Source organism: Oreochromis aureus, linkage group 14 (assembly GCF_013358895.1).
Source record: "Oreochromis aureus strain Israel breed Guangdong linkage group 14, ZZ_aureus, whole genome shotgun sequence".
Taxonomy (NCBI): Eukaryota; Metazoa; Chordata; class Actinopteri; order Cichliformes; family Cichlidae; genus Oreochromis; species Oreochromis aureus.
The window spans coordinates 10,964,217-10,981,801 of record NC_052955.1 but is presented as its reverse complement, the minus strand read 5'-3'; the positions used below and the strand labels follow the sequence as shown (position 1 = coordinate 10,981,801).

Here is a 17,585-nt window from a genome sequence, read left to right as displayed (position 1 = left end):
ATGCACGTGCAAAGATGCTCAAATGCTCATGTTCTTTACATTACCAACCACATGAACACAACTATTTGCACGTCCACAGACAGGCAAACACAACATATCATAACTGTAAGCTCACGGCTCTGCTCTCGGAGATGGATTATGTGAGTGACGCTGGGGAAATAAGAACATGCTGCGGGCCAAGCCATCAGTTATGGGTCAAATCAGGCACAATCTGCCATAGCTCCACATAAATCACATCCAGTCAGACCACATATCAAAATAATAGTATTTTAACAATATCATTCATTTGGTAATTCCCAGACTTTCATGACAAAAAGTAATGATATTTGCTCAATTCCTAAGATTATTATTGCAAAAATTTTATTTGATACACGAATATCATTCACTAAGGATTAAAAAAGAAAGGGAAATTTGATGTCTATCAGTCAGTCTTACCAATGATAATAGGCTGGGGTTCACTCTTCACTCCAACCCCTGCACTTGTGCTGGCAGCCACTTCCACATGGTACACTACTCCTACCTGCAGCCCACCCACCACTACAGAGCGTATGGCTGCATCCACTGTCTTATTAACATGGAAACGCGTCTCATTCCCAAGACACCAGATCTGAAGTGGAAAAGGACAAAAATAAGTGATGTCTTTCGCTTTGTGTGACTTAAATGAGAATCCATGCTGACGTGCTGGGACCAACCTTGTACTCTTGGATGATGCCGTTCTGGTGATCGGGTGGCGGGGGGTCCCAGGAGATGCTTATGGAAGTGCTGTTCTGGTTTCCAACGGTCAGAACTGTTACCTGCTGAGGAGGGGCACTGGGAGCTGAAAGAGGAGGTGCAAGTACCCTGGTCAATAGTCAAATACACTATCCATCAGTTACGGCAAAGAGAATCAAAACAGAAACGAGGATGCACATCACAGACACATATTTTTGAACGCCCTGATATTCTATAAGGACGACCCAGGTGACCGAAGCTTGCCATGATGTTTCATTAGAGGGGGATTTACATAAAAAGCAGAGCAGATCTGATACTGTGATAACCTGTCTTTAATATTTTACAATGGTTTAATATATCATCCTTATTTCCAGCTTGGTAGGTTTGCACAGAAAATACTGATATTGATTTGTAGAAAAATGGCCTGGCATAGTCAGGCAAGCACTTGCAGTCACACTAAGACTCTAGCATTGACCAGGGTGGCACACGGGTCAATGAGCTTATAGGATGAAGTGCAGACAAGAAGGAAATATGAAAAAAATACATTTTAGGAAAAGGAAACAAAGTCTCAGTAAACATATTGACTGATTCCATCGATCAGCGAGATGAAACTAAAGCTAGTAGGTGAGGATCAGAGGGACGCTTCAGGGTGATGCCCATGTAAGTGAAATCTGCACAATCCACAGGCAGCCAGACAGGTCCAAGCTTTCATAAACCTCTGTTGTTATTCTGATGGCAACAATCTTCTGACCCCACAAGGGGTAAAAGGAAAAATAAATAACAGTTGGCCCAACTGGAAATAACGTTTTAAAAATAATGTTTTCTCATTTCCACAGTGGCTGGCAGGGGTGCAGCACCACAGCAGAATACTGACAGGTCAATTACTCCTGTGCTGCCGCTCTCTCACCTCACCTCCATCCAAAATGGCACGTGTCACCCTGTAAATCTGTGCTCATCCCTCAGTGCAATTGGCCACACCAGCCCCCAGAGAGCCAGAAGGCCCTGGCATGGTAGAAGATGAATGGGTCCAATGATGAACCCAACACCTTAGCCAGATTAGAAACAATCTTCCAAGGGAGCATCTGATCAACCATCAAGCTCTGGGCTCTCCAACACCGAACTACATTCAGGTGACGAAGTGCTGGATTTGTGCACGGCAGTCATCAGAAGCAATGTCGTTCAAAGTTAATGTTATGAATGATTTAGCAGCTTATTATCATGCATATTTGTGCTAAACAATACACATTTTTCATTAGAGGCCTCAGAGGCTGCGCTAATAGAGCCATTAGCAGAGTGATGTATGGCAGGCAGGAATGTGACCCTCTGTCTCGCATGCACATGGCATGCTGTGCTAGATGATGAAGGAATACAAACATGTCATCCATACAAAAAAGGAGCCAATAGCTATTGAAAAGACTGGGTGTGGGATCTCCCAAGAGATCAATGTACTGTAGATCATTAGTCTAGAAATGAACATTTATACAAACATTACTGATTTCCCTTCCCCTTAAATAAGAATTACTCTGCATAAAACATGATCCTCTGCGGTGACTTCTTAGACAATTATGCAGTGGGAATCAGATGGCAGTCAGAGTTCATTTATCAGCCATGATATGGCTGTCCAGATGGAGAGTGAGAGAATGTGTGAAAAAGGCAAAGGGAGACCACAAAGATGGACACAGGACTGGCGCGCTGAGCATACTATAACCCTGAATCTGCCTGGACGTACTCTGGGGATTCTTTAATTGTGTTAATGGACAACCTAAGTTTTAATCACACTCTGAACTGGATTTCTCTATCTGTCTAGCCACACTTTCTCAGTAGTCCCAGGGACTCTGAAGAGCCTAGAGCCCTGTGTTTGACAGTGCATTAACTCTGACCAAGCGCAGCAGCAGAGTTATGGCAGAAAGTTGTTGAGATTGTGCAGGACCTGGATGCAGATAGGGAATATTATCAGCATTGGTAATAGCTGTGACATGTGGGTTTAGGAAACCTTAGGGAGATGTACCTTGGCATGTGTGACTTTAAGGTATGTGTGTGTTCGTGCCAGAGTGTGTGTTGGCGACAGCTATAACTTGATGGCAATTCGACTGCTGCAGTGAATGCACTAGCTGACCACAGGAGATATGGTCCCTTTGAGAAAGGGAAAATAAATGGGCCTGTCATCCCAACAGGATGTGAACTGTCTCCTGTCCATGCAGCCTGAATATGCAGTGGAAAGACAGGCTTCGCCTCCAGTATTAAGTGTCTGTATTTGTCTTTTTGTGCTGCTGTAGGTATGAAGTTATATGGTTAAAAGGTTGAAACAAGGTTGGTGGTTGTATTTCTGTTCCAGTGTACATCAAAGCAAAACAGTGTTATTGCAGGTTTTTTTAATTTGTAATTAATTTCAATGTAGTTTTTAGCAGGCACTAAACCCAAAAACAGTTTTACATTTAGCTTCACTCTGTTCGCTCAGTTTTAGTTCACTACAATAAACTTAATCTAAATACATATCTGTCTGTGCGCCTGTTTATAATACAGTACCACATTGCTCTGTGGCCTTGTCAGAGCCTGTATGAATCAAGCTTTAGGTGACAGATCATCTTCACAGGAGGAAGTGTGAGCTGTGCCCAATCACAGCTCAGATCTGTGGCTGCTGGGTGATGGATTAGATGAAGGTTGGCACTAACACCACCAATCAAAAAAACAGCTGGAAGGTCAAAAAGTTGAGCATATCCTGGAAGCATGTTTAAACAACATACAGTTCTCAGTTTAAAAGAGGGGTGCCAATGAGATTGCAGCAAAAACTGACATGAAAGCAGCCTATGGGATCCTGTCACTCATCATTTGAGTGGATGTGCCACAGTTTGATTTTATTGCTCCTGACATACAGTAATATACATATAATCAGCAAGTTCTTCTACTTACCTTCCTCAGTGGTCCGTGCAGTCCTCGATTCACTGTCCATGCCCTGAAACTCATTGAAATAAGGCCGGACCTTGATCTCATAAACTATGCCTTTCTTGAGACCAGAGAGGATCACACTTCTCTCTGAGGGGACGTTCACATCCTGGGTCTGCCATGGTCCTGGTGATGGCAGTCCTGATGTCTGTCTGTAAAGAACTCTGTAACCCTGGATGAACTGGGACTGACGATCCACCTAAAGAGGTAAAGGAAGGCACAATTATTTTTTTATTTCAAAGAGAACTGTGCAGAGGAGATTAATAGATGCTACTTTGGGACATTTGATAGATAATATGCATTGATGTTTTTCTGCAATTCTTAAAGGGCTGCATGTATAACACTTTAGGGCTTTTATCACCAGCACTTCCACACTTTTCTCAATTAACACTCTGACATCATCTCATACCATAGATCCTACCACAAAGTGGTCCCCCCAACATTAAAAAGGCATTCCATGAAGGACATAGGAATGTCTCATGTGTATTATAAATGCTAAATAGTGGCACCATAAAGCAAGTCCTACTACATTTAGGACGTGGTGTGAATATAAGATTTTCATGCAGCAACAAATACCCCTGGGGACATGAGGAGGATACACAACAGAGATGATAACAGGAGATATGTCCCATAGAAAAGATGGAGGGACAGCAATTGTAATAGCCCCCTGAAATCCACAAAGGGTCCTTCGTCTAAAACTTGGACCCATTTAGCGAGACAGAAAAGGCTGAATTTATGCAGAGGAGGAACGGGTGCATAACTCACTGTAATGGCTTGTTAACAGTAGAAGAAGAAGTGAGCAGGGCTTTCAAGTGGGATGTTAAGCAGCTGTTTTTCACCAGTGTAGCCTGAGTAAATCAGCAAAATGGATTCCGTTCTTGGTGCACGAATTTTATTAATGGAATGATTTGGGAATATAAAAGCTTTCTGAAAGGGGCCCCTCTGTTTACTTAAAGGGTCCCAGCCAATGATTGATTAGGCAGCCGTGTTTTGTGTTGACTGTATGCTGCAATCATAAAGCAATGCTTTAGCATTAAATTAGCGAACAAGTCCACAGGGGTCAATAAAGATGTCACCAGGAAAACTGCTAATGTGGATAATTTGAAAATGCACTCCCTTTGCCACCAAGGGATTTATAGGACCACAATCAAAATAACCATGTACATATTATACAGTCTAAACACCGTAGTGTTTCTGTTCTCATTATATAAAAATTTTAAAAAGTGTTTCACATTTGGCAAAATGTTCTAAAATTGGGCAAAAGTTTATTCTTATTTTGAAGCATCAGAAAGTGCATATAGGATATGGTGCAAGCAAAGGTTCCTGTTTGCAGATTACTACACTGTATTATAAAAACATTAATTTCAATCCGGTTTTATCTGATTACTCCTTTATGTAAGCGGGAAGCAGCTGAAGACATGTGGAAGATAGATGAACAACCAGATGTCTCTGACATCTTTTTTGATGTTACTGTGGTTAATAAAACCATTTTGCAGCTATCTGATGTTCAGTTACTTTTAAGTTCCCATTTACAATATTTCAAAGCTGCAGTCTTAGGGAATAACCTGACAAAAATTTCCTGGCATAAAACAAATCCTAGCCTCAAGGAGCACCTTCTGGCTTCAAAGAGGAATATTTAATGCCAACTATCTTGACTGTGACTCAATTTTGCACAATCAAAGAATCACAATATACGCTCTTGCAGTGCACAGACTCAACTAAAGTCTGAGCAGGCAAAGCTATACTTACTGTCCATGTGACCTGAATGGTTGTGGGACTCAGGACAACAGGGTTGTGCAAGCGAACTATGACCTCGCCGAGCTCCTTCTGTACATGCCTGTGGTCCACACCCTGAGCTGGAGGGCTTATATCTGCAAGAGAACAAGAAAGTAAAAATGAGAAAGAGAAGTCCCAAAGTAAAGTCAAAGAGAGTAAAATGTTTCTTACTCTTCTTAAACTCTGTTCACTCAGCTCCACACAATAAACCTTGATTCATCACCATCAGAAGTGGAATGATAAAAGAAAGACTGAATAGACCAGTCGGATTTAACAAAGACGTGTACACTTGGTAATCACGACTTCATTTAAAAAGGAGCAACTTCATCTGCATTAAAATGACCTCATTCCATTTTGTATTAAGCACTTTTCTGCTCTAAAGAAAAGAAAGTAGAGTTGGGTTTGCAAAGTTCTTTAGACGTGCGACTTGTCTGCACTTACTGGGATCTGACTGAAAAACCACATCACTGAATGAACTCTGAATATACGACCCCTTACACATACTGGATGGAAGATGAATGGACACCATGACACTATGTTCCAGCTCATTTCCCCCATGCATGTGTTTCAAGTTATAAGCAATAAAAAATTCCAGCATATGAGATACTGAGTGTGGCTGAAATGAGCCACATTTTGAGTTATTTACTGGAGGAAAAAAGCCACAAATATCATTTCCTATATTTAAAAAAAAGATGCCTCATTTACACAACCCAGTGCAGTGATAAATAACATGGACACACCAAAGGAGCAAGACAGGCCAAACACAGTTAAAAGAAGTAAAAAATCAATTTATCATCAGTGCATGCTATTGTCAATCAACACTTCTATATATCATCTGAAGGTCTTCATCTCACCATGAGAGAGATAGGCTGCAAATCAAATTCACTTTTTTAGGATGGTATTAGCTTACATTTGACAGAGCATGGCCAAAGGATTGCTTGTGGGAGGGTGTTATCATATCAATGCAATCTGACTGCAGACTGTCCAGTACTGTAATCAAATCATCTTTGGGTTTGGAGACAGTCATTTTCTTCTGTTATGATGATTAACATAGCAGGCATAGCACTAACTCTGTTAGGCCTTCCAAAAGTAGACATGGCTATTTTACATAATTGCTTAAGTGCAGCCTTAATGAGCTGAACTGTGATGAAAAATTTGACCTCTTGAAAGTTGTGCAGTGTTAGTGTCAGTATGACTGTTCACTGCAGACTGCTGAGATGGGCTGATAAGTATCAGAGTTTGGAGTGGAACACAGCGACCTTAATCTATCCTTAGAAACGGAAATCAAATTCAGCTTGTGGCTTATGAAGAACCTATGCATGCATGCAGTGAATAAGTTAATGAAATCGCTTCATATTAGTGTTATGTAAGGTACCTTGTGTTCTGACAGGATCAGACATGGGGCTTGGATCACTCAGGCCCTGGCTGTTCACAGCTCGCACCATGAACAGGTAGATGGTGTTTGGACGGAGACCTTTGACAGTGAACTGGGTGGTTTTGACGTGGTCTGCCACTGTTTGCCAGCTGTTGCTCACTGATTGACTACAGTGCAAGAGAAATAAAGTTATATCCGCAATCCATAGAATACCAAAGCTGATAGCTAGTGACTGGCGGTTTGATGGGAGTGGTAAAACAAACCTGAACGCTTCAATGACATAGGAGGAAACAGGAGATGCTCCAGCCAGCCCAGGCTGCCAGGACAGGGACACACTGTTCTTGGTGACGTCGGTAACTTGAGGTTTAGATGGTGGGCCTGGAAGCTCATTATCATCATGGTTCTTCATTATAATCACTCCACCTGATTCTGAAAGTTTCAGTGAAAAATACAACAAACAGCCATTTTCATGAATAAACAGTAAAGTTTAAAAAAAATATAATGTCAATATCATGTCATCTTCCCCCGACCTACCTTTGACTTCCAAGAAGGCACTCCATGATGTTTCGCCACTGGAGCTGGTGGCCACACATGTGTAGATCCCAGAGTCTGCAAGCTAGAACACAGTGGAATAAAGACAGATATATAAATGAAAACCAGCAGCAAACAATATAAGCAGTAGTAAGGATTCCATTAATAACACTATTAGCGAAAGGGACATTTTAGTTCCCCCTCCTAAGAGCAGCAGTGACTGAATACGTGTTTCCTCCTATCGCTGACACAGTGAAACTGATGGGGGGACTTCTCCGGCTAGGCCCTGCGCTGGACAAACCATGTGTCATTTGTGAGTGCCTCAAAGTGCTGACGCTAATTTCCTAATGAATTCCATTTTCTACTCACCACCCTTCCATCACTTTTCCACTCCCCCTCCTTATTTCCCCACTGTCCTGCCGACCACAACAAAGACAGGCTAATTAATTTAGGGTGGCCAGCAAGAACCTCCTGGACCGATGACAGCTGGCTTGTCTCTCCATCCCTCTTAGGAACTTTGGTTGTTTGTTGGTTTCTGTCCCTGTGCCTTCCTTCCATTTATTAAATAACATGTCAGTGGTCACCGGTTTTGTCAAGCGTAATAGGTATTCCACTGAGGCCACAGAGTGCAGAAAGGGAGATGTGATTCTTCTAAATTTAATCTACTTGATACATTTGCGTGTGCATAAATGTGTGTGTATATATTCTGAACCACAGCTGGATTCCATCCAAGCCTTCACAGCTGAACTCAAATGGAGCTACCATGCCACTAAGTGATACAATCATGCAAGTTAAAAAGGGGAGTTTGGTACTTCTTGTATGCCCACTGGAAAAACCTTGTATCCTGGAGTCTTGTAAACATGACCATGCGGTTGCAAAGAACTGTTCAGACATTTTATTTTAATGCTGGTTTTAAGCTCTGCTACAAAGAAAGCACAATACTTTTAAGACATAGTAGCAGTTAGTAGCAGTAACTGTGACTTTAACACTAAAATCCTTTACCCTGATGTTTTTGATCTGCAGACTGCCCAGCTCCTGCAGCGACATGCGGGGGTCCTTTCCTAGTAGACTGACCCCATCCTTCAGCCAGCTGATGGAGGGGATAGGATCTCCTGAAGCCTGACACTTCAGTAGCGCCATACTGTCAACCCCCAGGGTCTGATTGGATGGGCCTTGGCGAATAATAGGTGGAGGTCTATCTGTGAGCACTGTGAAACAAAGAGGAAAATATGAGTGTTATCCATATTCTGTAGTTCAGATGAATGGCGATGCTCATATAATGCGCATGACTATAAAATAAACTGAGTGATAGCACTGGTCATAAAACACACAGCGGGGGGCGGATGTTGGTATCTATCATAAAGTAGACTATTTTCTCTGCAGGTCTTGTAATTGTGCCACAGAACAATGATTCCTGTATTTCCAGGAAAGAAAAGCTGAGTAGTGTTTTCTTCTTTCATTGATGTGGCAGAGGGATGCTAAGCGGTTTCCAGTTACTGCCTGGGTAGCTTTATTTTTACACACTACTCTAGACTCTGTGGTACAGTTTGGCGGTGAGACACTGGCCTATTGAGTCAGTATGGTTCAGATAAATACTTCATTATGTGCAGTGTGGGGCACAATAAAAGGTGAATTTTAGAAAGTATGGAAACTGAACTCTTTATATCAAAAGAATCAGAGAAGGCAACCTTAATTTTTTTATTATTTGGTTCCAGTTTCAATTTAAATGCTACAACTTTGATGGATTCCATTTATATGAGCAAATTCATTTGTTTTAATGTGCCAAAAAAGCCTTTGGGTAACATCTGTAAAATAGGGGATGTGTCAGAGGCGATCTCAGAGATTTAGTACTGTAGCACACAGGCAGTTTATATATTTAGAGTTGAATAATGTGGAGTCCCCCTGGCTTCGCAGAACCTACATTAATTAGAAAGTATGGATTAATGATGTCAGACCTGCAGGGGCTAATTACCAAGTACCTCAGTAACCTTTCAACACATTATCACACCTCGCTTGCAACCCTATTTTCTGTCCCGCAGTTACATCTGATAAAAGGAAGTGTTTCCAGATTATTCTCTCTACTTTCGTAGGTGCTTCGGGTCAAGGAGGTAGAGAGAAACCTGATATGTTATCCACCAGTCAAATATACTACATTAATTCCACGTTTTTTGTTTTTAGGCCTCTATAATAAGTAAGTAGGGCAAATGTGATCAAATGAATCAAAAGTAATAATGTAAAGTTGAAATCCAGCCAAGAGACAATTGAAAGCACCTGCTTCTAGCCAGGGACTCAGTAAGATACAGTTTGTCTTCTAATAGCATAGTTTGTCAAAGGTAAGATGCATTAAATTATAATGTGCATCCATGTTTGTTAAAAGATGTTTAAAGCAACGTCCCTCACATTAATGCAGTCCTTACTTAATACAGTACACTGCTGTAAGACTCGGTTTGAAAGAAGCTAAAGCGCAAACAGAAGGCATGGTTTGGTCAAGGGTTTTGATGCATTTAATTTATGTGTTCATGGCATGTGGGAGTGACAAAGGGAGGAGGCAAAGCTCGACTAAGGCCTTGGGTCTCTGGATCAGGAATTTCTCATTACAGATCTCCTTGAACTCAACAGACTGCTGGCGGGACTCCGGGCAGTAAATCACATGAAGACTGCAGCAGGTGTGGCCGTGACCTCACCCTGACCCCCACCACACTCTTTCCTCTTTTTCAGCTGATTTTATTCATTTTGCTAACATGTCATCAATAGCATATCTTGGCAAAAATTAAAGTGGGAGAGTTAAAATACTTTAACTATAAAAATGCTAGACATTTCACTCCAAAGTAAATGTGTTTTTCACCATACTGTCTACACTGAGTTATGGAGACATCCTGTATGTGAGCTGTCCACTATAGAGTTGTTGATCACCCTGTAATGGTACTCCAAAAGCTGGATACACTAATATCTTTCTTTCTTTGTAAGACTTTGATAAAGTTCTTCAGTCTGTCAGAGATACTCATAAAGAATTTAAAGCCCAATCAGAGTTCAAACACTTGTGACTGTTATACCCGCGTGCCATGTGTACAAAATGTTTGTTTAAATAAAAATACAAATACAGCTGAAAAAGTGATAAGCAGGAATTTGAAGGGCACTTTCAATAATGTACCTGTACCCGACTCCAAAACAAAACAAAAAAAATGCCCATGCTGTGTTTTTAATCTTTTTGCTAGCAGGTACTTTAGCCAATATATGGATAGCCGTCTATCTTGCCATCACAATAGCTGATTAGATGCTCCCGTGCCTAGCAAGACAAAGTAATTCATTTCATAGAAAGCCACTGTCACTCTGTCACTCTCTTTCTCCTGCTCCCGCCCTCATACACATACATGTGGCTCACTCACTCACCAAACCGTTGACCATTAAACTTGAACAAACTCAAGGGCAATGCTCTATTTTCTTTCCAATAGGAAGACGAGGCATTTTTAATTAAATTGCATCAGGAAAGAAAGAAATAAGTGCACAGAGCAAAAACACAGTAACTGAAGGTTATGGACATACTGACATTTCTTCAACAATAGTTGAATTTTTCTTTGCACTTTGACTGTTTAAAAAATTCATTTGTACTTGTGCACCTACTGCACACACAAAGGTCTTGAAGGCCAAATTCCTACTTGCACTTAACAAGGCAATAGCCGTGTTGTAGCTAAAAGCTGACAAACTCAAGTCAGATGCCATCAGTGTCAGTATAAGTAATTTGTTTGGTGATGGTTCACCTGCCTCACCACATCTGCAGTGATACTAAGCAATGTGTCAGTGTGTAGTAGTGTGCTGGCATGGCAGAAGTTACATGTCAGGTTTTCCTCACCATCTGTGACCTCCAGTTGAGCCTTGGCGAGGATACTGCCTGCAACGGTCAGGGCCTGGCAAATATAGTAACCAGCATCTGCCCTCTGCACAGATGAGATGGTCAGGGCTCCGCTGGGCGACACCGAAAAGCGATTGTTGGGCTGCTGGGGTTGGTTGGGAAAGAGCAAATTCTGCAGGAAATGGAACAAACAGCCAATTAGTGAGAACATGGAAGCAGTTCAACCTGGAAGAATTACAAAAATGCTCACACATCCATCACCATCGAATCCACACATATACTGTGCACACTCACATGCAAACACATCCGACTATTAGTGTAATCACAGCATGAACAATTCTCTCTTTGACTATGTGAACCGACTTCACGAGCTGCAAAACATGTTTGATGACTTGGTTTCATACTTATTCTTGGGCCAAGCCAGTGGCTCCACTCTCTTAGGAAGGGAACTTTTGCTCTTGTTGGCTTCATGACCACTTTCCTCTCTGCTTCAATTCCACAGTGGTTTTGAGATTTTTTAAATGTATTTTCTTTAAAAGGAGACCACCTCATGTAAATTGAACTTTATTAAATATAATGTAATCTTGAATTTAGAAAGGAAGAAATAATCATGGTAACACATTTCAGAGTAAATACACAGAATTAGACGACTAATGACACAGAAAAAAGTACCTCTTTCTGAGTAGTTCCCACCTTGTCCCAGCTCTTGCTGTACTGTTTTTATTAGGATCCCCAGAGGGAACCAGCAAAAACAGCTGGATTGAATTACATCTAATCACTTACATGTAACAAACTGCACAGTTTCTTTTCTATTAGACACTATGGGTCTCCAGAACATATGAGATGTTCAATTGGAAGAAATGCATTAATGTTATTTAACTAATATACTTAATTAGGTTTAACAAATACCGTCACATCTTTTCCATATCAGTAAGGATAAAGAATAGAAAGCTTTAATAAACACAAGGACAAGTGCCAACAAGTGCAGAAATGTCAAGAACGAACAGTCATTTGAAAAGCCTCAACTTTAATGACAAAGTGAGACACACACAGAAATATGAGTTCACAATACTCAATAGCACTGACTCACGATGCTTTAGGTAACATATTGTTATTTGAGTATCATACCTGTGCGAAGTTGTAAGCATGTGTCTCACTTCTGTTCACTGTTTTCAGAAAACTCTGTTCTAATTGTTGGCCTGCAGGCTATGCGTGAGCGTGTTTCAACCTTAGCGAGAGCTGAATCATATCTGTGGCTCATCTACAAGCCCCAACAGGTTCCTAATTGGCACTGTTGTTGACCGTTGTGAGGACACCCAGGTATTTGAATGGGTTATCTGCTTGAGTGAGGGATAGGATCGTTCTTATCAGTTCAGGGTCACAGAAAACCAATTAGCACTTTGCCAGGCACACTTTGATTTGGCGGATCCTGAGAACAAAGGTGTATCTATGTGTCTGTGGTAAAGATACCGATCGCAGATAGTGTAGAAGTGCTGTCTGTGTGTGTGCGCGCAAAGCAGGGGAATCCAAAAAACACAATGACTGTGTGTACAGTTGGTAGAATCGAAACCTGACTGTTGATAACGCTAGATGTACGGTAGATAATAAATCCCGCCTAAAAAGAGAGTGATATGTTTTCACATGTAAGAAATAATAATGAAAAAGTAATTAAAAAACATTAAACTGTTTTCTTCACACCAAGATGGATTAGACTGTGCTTTTACCTGACTTCCCTCCTTTTGCCAGAAGACAGCAGGCTGTGGATTTCCTTTGGTTTCACATGGGAAGGTAGCAGTACGGCCTTGTGACACGATTTGGTCCCTTGGACGGATGACAAACTGGGGAGGAGCTGAAGTCAAAGGGCCAGAACAACAGTGTTAGAGGACCTGCGGTGCATAGTGAAGCCGAACATGAAGGCTTAAGGACTTCAAGCAAAAACAAGCAATATATCACATGGTCAAATCAAAATGGGAGTGCTGTACAGAGCGTCCATGCAGCATCATATCTGTCTTTTGCTCTGAACACCAGTGACTATCATGACTCTCACTGCCATGGTAACAACGCTGGCCATTCATCCAGGTGAGACTGAAGCTGAATGAATGACAGTCACAGTGGCATTCACACAAGGAAGCGTCTCAGTCACAAAGGGATTTAGATCTGAGACAACACATAGGCACACCCATGCCCTGGAAACATCGAAAACTATAACAGGAATAGACAGGGTTAATTGTGTCTGACTTTCCATATGGAGGGTTTACTCTGCATCAGAATGCATCTCATATAAAAGTCAAGATTGTGAGCAGCTTGATACAACTTCTGATCAAAGCTGTATCAAAAGTGAGTGAGAGAAAGAAAAGACTACTTGTGTTTACCACACAACAAGCTACCACTTGAAAAGCTATCAAAGTCTGAAACTGTACTGTGAAGCTTTCTCAGTTAACATTCACACGTTTATCAGCAGCTAGACGAACAGAGTGAGACATTTCTGACTGACAACTTGACAGATGCAGGTCAATAACGAAGACAGAGGACTGGATACAACTTCTATTGGCGTGCAGTGCTGCTGTTTTTGCTTTCTGACCGTTCTGTGACACCAGTCGAAGGAGGGAAAATTTCACACCAAACTTTGTTTCACAGATATTTCAATTGCTTTTTAATGAGACATTTAACAAGCAAAAGCTGACATAATCTAAGTGCATAGACGGCACAATAAAGGCATATAGCATGTGTCCTTACACCTGAAAAACTTTATTATCCAGTCATAATAATCTATCATTTGATCGGTACAAGTGCAAGAAAGCATTTTAATTATCTGAGTAAATTACTGCCTGACCCAGGGCCTCTACTTGTTTCTTCGGTGAATGTCATTGAGGGTCATGTTGACAAGAGCCATGTTTGCCAAGATAAAAATCAAAAACTCTTACAGAGGAAACACAGCTCCTGCAGAGATAATGAAAGTCAACACATTAAGGGCCCTGAGTCACTGCCATACTATCAAATAAGCACAGAGAGTGGATTAGAGGGACCATTTTCTTTTAAGAAACACAATGAAAAACACCAAGACTTCTGCAAAATTCTGACAAGAATTGTTGCAATGCAACATCTTGCACTCTTTCTGTTTCTTTTGATTTCTTCTAAGTCCTTTCTCTGATAAGCCAGCTGGTTCCAGTAGGGCCAAACTCTTCCCATTTGGCTGGTTTCATCATGTAATCCCTTTTTGGGCGTGTGTATTTGTCAAAGATACACACAGTTGGGAATGGTGCAGATGGCAACAGATTTACTGCTTTGCCGTTTGGCCTTCTGCTGCTTGGATATCTTGTGGCTCTCACAATGCTGGGCCTGATACAGAGCTCTTAAATCCTGCTCTGGCAAGGTCTTAGTTCCCTCCCTCTTATTCTCTGCTCCATTCCATACCACACACTGCATTATTAACAACTCACTAAAATATGGTTTCACACCTTACAGAATGCCTCCTATCACTGTACTACCCAGCATTGTCCTTTGTCACTTTCTCAATTCCCATTAATGACTCTTTGTTTGCCATTCTCATGGACTTATTTACACACTTAAGCAGAAAAAAGGATGCTTACTTCCTTTTTCCCACTATTTATGATTTAAAGTCATGTTAAATGGGCCTGAATTCTTATGCTTTGAACTGTTTTTCAGGTATGAGTCATTGTTTCCAAAGGCAAACCAAAAAAACCCAAAAAACTCTTTTATCTACAGTCGATGTTAACATACCAAATAAAAGAAAGCAATCTGTTTGGAAACCAGTTTTGTCATGACTCACAGATATCTTGGGGGCATTCTCCAAGATATCTCTTTATTAATGGTTAAGCTTCCGAATGTGCAAGTGTGCTTAACTGTTAGATTCACTAATAAGTGCCAAAAACATCCAATCCATCCAATCTCAGTTGTGTGATTGTTTGCTCCAGTTAAAACTGCAATTTAAACAAAAAGGCTCGGCTTAAGTCTTTACTGCTTTTCTACATATTTCACAACTTTTCATCCCTCTTTCTGTCTTTAAATTATATTTGAATAAAATAGTCATGAAGAGAATGACCAAAAAGTAGACAGGGTCCGACTGAGAAGAACAGATCAAAACTTTCGACAAATCAAGGGGAAGTCAGCGTGCGACAGTTTCACAGCTTGGCTCAGGGCTAGCAGACATTGGCCCTGTTTTTTATTCAGAAACCCTTAATGACATATGAGAAGCTCCTTCCTGTTCCCTCCTAAGGAAACACACGATCAGGGGCCCATATTTAATTCATGACAAGTCACATCTGCCTGGCTTGGAGAGGGCTCAGCATAAAACAGCAGTCAGGGTGAAAAGAACAAATGGACAAAGAGACAGCGATCCATTCAGCACACTCAAGCACAAATATTTCTTCCTCCTTTAAAATCCCACATTCAATCATATTTTATTCAAAAGTTGACAGCAATTACTGTCTCTTCCCACAGGCAGAGTGAATGTGTAATTTCCTCCATCTTCTTGGAAACTGACAGTTTGACAATCAGAGAACCGCCACTGCTGTTTTGCCAACCAAAGTCCTGCCATTGAGGCAGTGTCTGTTTTTTTTCTACCAGTCAAGCTTGTCTTGACACACACTTCTGCCATTCTTTTCCCTTTCTTTCTCCTCCTGCATATTTCTCATTATTGCATTCTTCCCGTTTCTGCTCTCAAAAGCACGTCTTTCTCTCAAGATGCCAATTTTCACTTACTCCCTCTAACAATCTCACATATGAAGTGTGCCAAATGTGGTTTTCTGTTGACCTACACCAATCTATAGGGAAATAAAACGACATTCCCAGACCGGTGTTCTTGGGCTCAGGAGGAAAGAAGCTGATCAAAACTAAACAGATCTCAGCTCTGTGATCCAAGAATCCACAGATGGCCTCAAGACTCGCAAGTTAAACACATTCTGGACCATATGAGATGACAATGTCTGAGTCAATTACACTGCTAGCCCACTCTTTCACTGTAAAGAATAGAGACTAGAATCTAAAGAACCTTCAGTTTAGAGGAACAATACTAACATAAGCCTTAATCTATAATAATAAAGCAACATACGCAATATTCATCAGCTGCCAGTAGAGCTCACGTATAAGCGATAAAAATACAAAATGAATAGTAACTTTGTGACAATGCAAAGTTTATGGCAGCTGTTTATCCACAGGAAAGCATTTCTAGTAAAGTCGTAAAGCATCAAGGAATTTCTATCTACCTAACACTCCTGAAATTAAACCTGAGAACTCCCACTAGAAAACATAATTTATTTATTCATTCATTCATTTTAAACTGGATATGCTCAAGAGCACAGCGTGGAGAGAACAAAAAAAAGTATCTGTCTAAATATATATCTGATCTGGACTCTGTGTAGACAGAAAAGTTTTAGTAGTGTTTCTGAATTCTAAAGTACGTACAAGAGCCAGTTAACGAAAAGAGATATAGCTCTAAAATCTGCAAATATCTCACAAGTATTTGATGTACAAAGAATAACTGAAAGAAGGGACAACTTATGCAACAAATGTGTTAGTCAAGTACAGGAATGTTGAAGCGATGGTTACTGATTGTCAAGCAGTCAAATGCAACAGGGTGTATGGAGAAGGCATGCAGCATGGGATCAAATCAGAAGGATGGGTACTTACCGACAGGGCGAGCTGGAAACACGACAATGGTGGAGTGGATACACAAAAGACACAAATTAAGACACAGACGCACAAACATAGAAAACAACACAAAAGGAACAGAACATAATAAAATAAGACAAGGGAAATCAAAATCAGAATGAATGACATGTTGTGTTGGGCAAACACACTTCTAGCACAGTGTAAGCATTACAAAGAGAGGATCCAGTAGGTTTTGTCCACTGCCCACTGGACAGTTTTGCTGATGAGCTCCCATCATCTGTTTCCCAGACCCCTGAATGACAGAGGCCGTCTGATGTGAATACCCACTGGTAGTCAAAAGTCTTAAACTGCAATCAGATTTTAGTGTGGGCAGTCATTATTGCTCCTCAGGGACAAATACACTGCTGGACCTTCTCTGCAATAATGAAATCTACCATTCTATGGGTGGTGTATGTTTGTAGTAGCGAGGCAAAGATGTGTTTGCCATAAATGCTGATGAACAGAACCCAAAAAAAGGAAAGAGGAGGAAAGAGAACCAAAAAAAAAAGTCAGGCATGTAGGTTATATCCAAAGGATGAGTCTTCTGAAAGTGTCACAGAGAAGTAGACCCCATAGATGAACTGGTAGTTGTTCCCAATGTTTCCTCTGTGTTCCTGTATAGGTACTCATGGCGAAGTAAACAAAAAAAATTAGATGGTACTCTCACGAATCTGGATTCCAAAAGCGTAAAACAAGTAGTCAACCAAGACCTTGTTTTACCTCCTTCTG

General features: G+C 41.0%; 1 protein-coding gene across 6 annotated transcripts in view; it reads right to left on the bottom strand.

Moving 5' to 3' along the window:
• The window catches only part of robo2 (roundabout, axon guidance receptor, homolog 2 (Drosophila)), a 154,019-nt gene that overhangs the window by 29,283 nt on the left and 107,151 nt on the right, over positions 1–17,585 (bottom strand). For all 6 annotated transcript variants that reach the window (XM_039622653.1, XM_039622657.1, XM_039622655.1 and 3 more), the window contains 11 exons: positions 16,836–16,847; positions 12,911–13,035; positions 11,187–11,358; positions 8,339–8,544; positions 7,340–7,421; positions 7,069–7,234; positions 6,806–6,972; positions 5,404–5,525; positions 3,622–3,853; positions 693–817; positions 436–607 (listed from right to left, as the gene is read on the bottom strand). In XM_039622653.1, the coding sequence (XP_039478587.1) occupies positions 436–607; positions 693–817; positions 3,622–3,853; positions 5,404–5,525; positions 6,806–6,972; positions 7,069–7,234; positions 7,340–7,421; positions 8,339–8,544; positions 11,187–11,358; positions 12,911–13,035; positions 16,836–16,847 (1,581 nt within the window). The remainder of the gene's footprint in view (positions 1–435; positions 608–692; positions 818–3,621; positions 3,854–5,403; positions 5,526–6,805; positions 6,973–7,068; positions 7,235–7,339; positions 7,422–8,338; positions 8,545–11,186; positions 11,359–12,910; positions 13,036–16,835; positions 16,848–17,585) is intronic.